Below are 2,066 nucleotides of genomic sequence, written 5' to 3' on the forward strand. Positions count from 1 at the left end.
AAAAAAAAAAAAAACAGAGTTTTGCTCCGTCACCCAGGATGCAGTGCAATAGCATAGTCTTGGCTCACCGCAACCTCTGCCTCCTGGGTTCAAGCAATTCTCCTGCCTCGGCCTCCCAAGTAGCTGGGATTACAGGTGCCTGCCACCACACCCAGCTGATTTTTGTATTTTTAGTAGAGATGGGGTTCTACCATGTTGGCCATGCTGGTCTTGAACTCCTGACCTCAAGTGATCTGCCCGCTACGGCCTCCCAAACTGCTGGGATTGCAGGCGGGAGCCACCGAGCCCGGCCTTGACATTACTCTTGATACATGGGTGGGCTTCATCCAGTTAGTTGAAGGCCATAAAAGCAAAAACAGAAGAAAAAAAAAACAACAGAATTCTGCCTCACGACTATGGCATCTGCTCCTGTTTCCCACCTGCCCTACGGATTTCAGACACAGGCTCCATTTTACATAAGGAAAAAAACTGGCCGGTGCAGTAGCTCACACCTGCAATCCCAACACTTTGGGAAACCCAGGTGGGAGGACGGCTGGAGGCCAGGAGTTCAAGACCAGCCTAGGCAACATGGTGAAACCCATCTCTACTAAAAATCCAGAAGTTAGCCAGGCGTGGTGGTTTGTGTCTGTAGGCCAGCTAAAGGGAGGCTGAGGGGGGAGAACTGCTTGAGCCCAGGAGGTGAAGGTTGCAGCGGGCCGAGAGGCTGGCACTGCACTCCAGCCTGGCCAGAGAGAGAGACCCTGTGTCCCAAAAAAAAAAAAAAAAAAAAAACGAAGGCACACAAAGCATCCTTGGCCAAGTTCACCCGGCCCCTCCGGTCCGTGCCTACATCTCCAGCCCCTCAGCCACCCACAACCCCAGCATGCCTTTCCCCATGCCTACGTGACTGCACACGCCATTCCATCCTACTAAAAAGCTCTTCCCTTCAGCTTGCTCTGACAAACTGCTACTCATCCATCAAAGCCCTAGCTCCCATGTCTCCTCTCTCCACCCCAGCCCTGGAGGGATGGAGGCAGCGTGTCACATGATGAGCACCTCATCCGTGTTTGTATATATTACTATAATACCTCCCTTCTGGGAGAGCCGTGTCAGGCTGGGCACCCCTCATCCCAGTGACCTGGGCGGCTTCCTGGAGGAGGCTGCCGTACGTACCTCATCAGCAGCGGCGGCAGGCGTGTGCAGCTGGTGCAGCCGGAGCCAGGTGGCTTTGTACTTGTCCAGTTTCTGGCCTTTGTACTTGACAGAGGCCCAGCCACAGCCCGACTTCTTGGCAGGGTTCACCAGCTTCTTGCAGTGGGTGGCCCAGGCACTGGGTGAGTTGAAGACCTGCCCCGTCTCCTGCCACATGATCCTTCCGTCCGGCTGCAGGTCCCCGAGGAACTTCTTCCCCTGCAGCCACAGTCGGCTGGCTGGGGCAGGGACCAACACCCAGCACGCCCTCTCTCCCGGGTGTCCTCCCCAGCCCCACGCTCCCTGAGGCATCCACTTGCAGGGCTTCCAGAAACGCCTCCCAGACTGGCTTCCGGGCCCCCTCAGTGCCCGGAGACCATCCCACACACCTCATCAGCCTGCACGAAGCTGCCTCGCAGGAGCACCTGCACCCCGGCCGCCATGACCAAGAACCCCCTAAGATCAGGGACAGGGTCTGGTAGTCCTAATCACTGCTGTGTCTCTAGGATGTGACGCTCAGCAGTTGCTCAATTCAGAAACTCCCATTCACAATGTCAACAATGTGTTCCCATTCACAAATTGACAATAAGGACAACAGTAATAGTAATAATACAGAGCCAGGTGTGGTGGCTCATGCCTATAATCCCAGTGCTTTGGGAGGCTCAGGTGGGTGGATGACCTGAAATAAGGAGTTGGAGACTGGCCAACATAGTGAAACGCCAGCTCTACTAAGAATAAAAAAATTAGCTGGACGTGTGGCAGGTGGCAGGCGCCTGTAATCCCAGGTACTCGGGAGGCTGAGGCAGGGGAATCTCTTGAACCTGGGAGGTGGAGGTTGCAGTGAGCCGAGATTGCCCCATTGCACTCCAGCCTGGGCAAAAAAGCAAGACTCTGTC

The 2,066-nt window shown here is 55.2% G+C and overlaps 1 protein-coding gene across 2 annotated transcripts in view; it reads right to left on the reverse strand.

The window, feature by feature from the left end:
• MPND (MPN domain containing) overlaps positions 1-2,066 on the reverse strand; it is a 16,699-nt gene that overhangs the window by 13,127 nt on the left and 1,506 nt on the right. The window contains exon 3 of one of the 2 annotated variants that reach the window (XM_017528421.2): positions 1,153-1,389. The exons of the other annotated variant lie outside the window; for it this stretch is intronic. Coding sequence (XP_017383910.1) covers positions 1,153-1,389 — 237 coding nt within the window. The remainder of the gene's footprint in view (positions 1-1,152; positions 1,390-2,066) is intronic. 2 annotated transcript variants of the gene reach the window in all.

The sequence above is a fragment of the Cebus imitator genome, unplaced genomic scaffold, assembly GCF_001604975.1.
Source record: "Cebus imitator isolate Cc_AM_T3 unplaced genomic scaffold, Cebus_imitator-1.0 Scaffold53, whole genome shotgun sequence".
NCBI classification, from domain to species: domain Eukaryota; kingdom Metazoa; phylum Chordata; class Mammalia; order Primates; family Cebidae; genus Cebus; species Cebus imitator.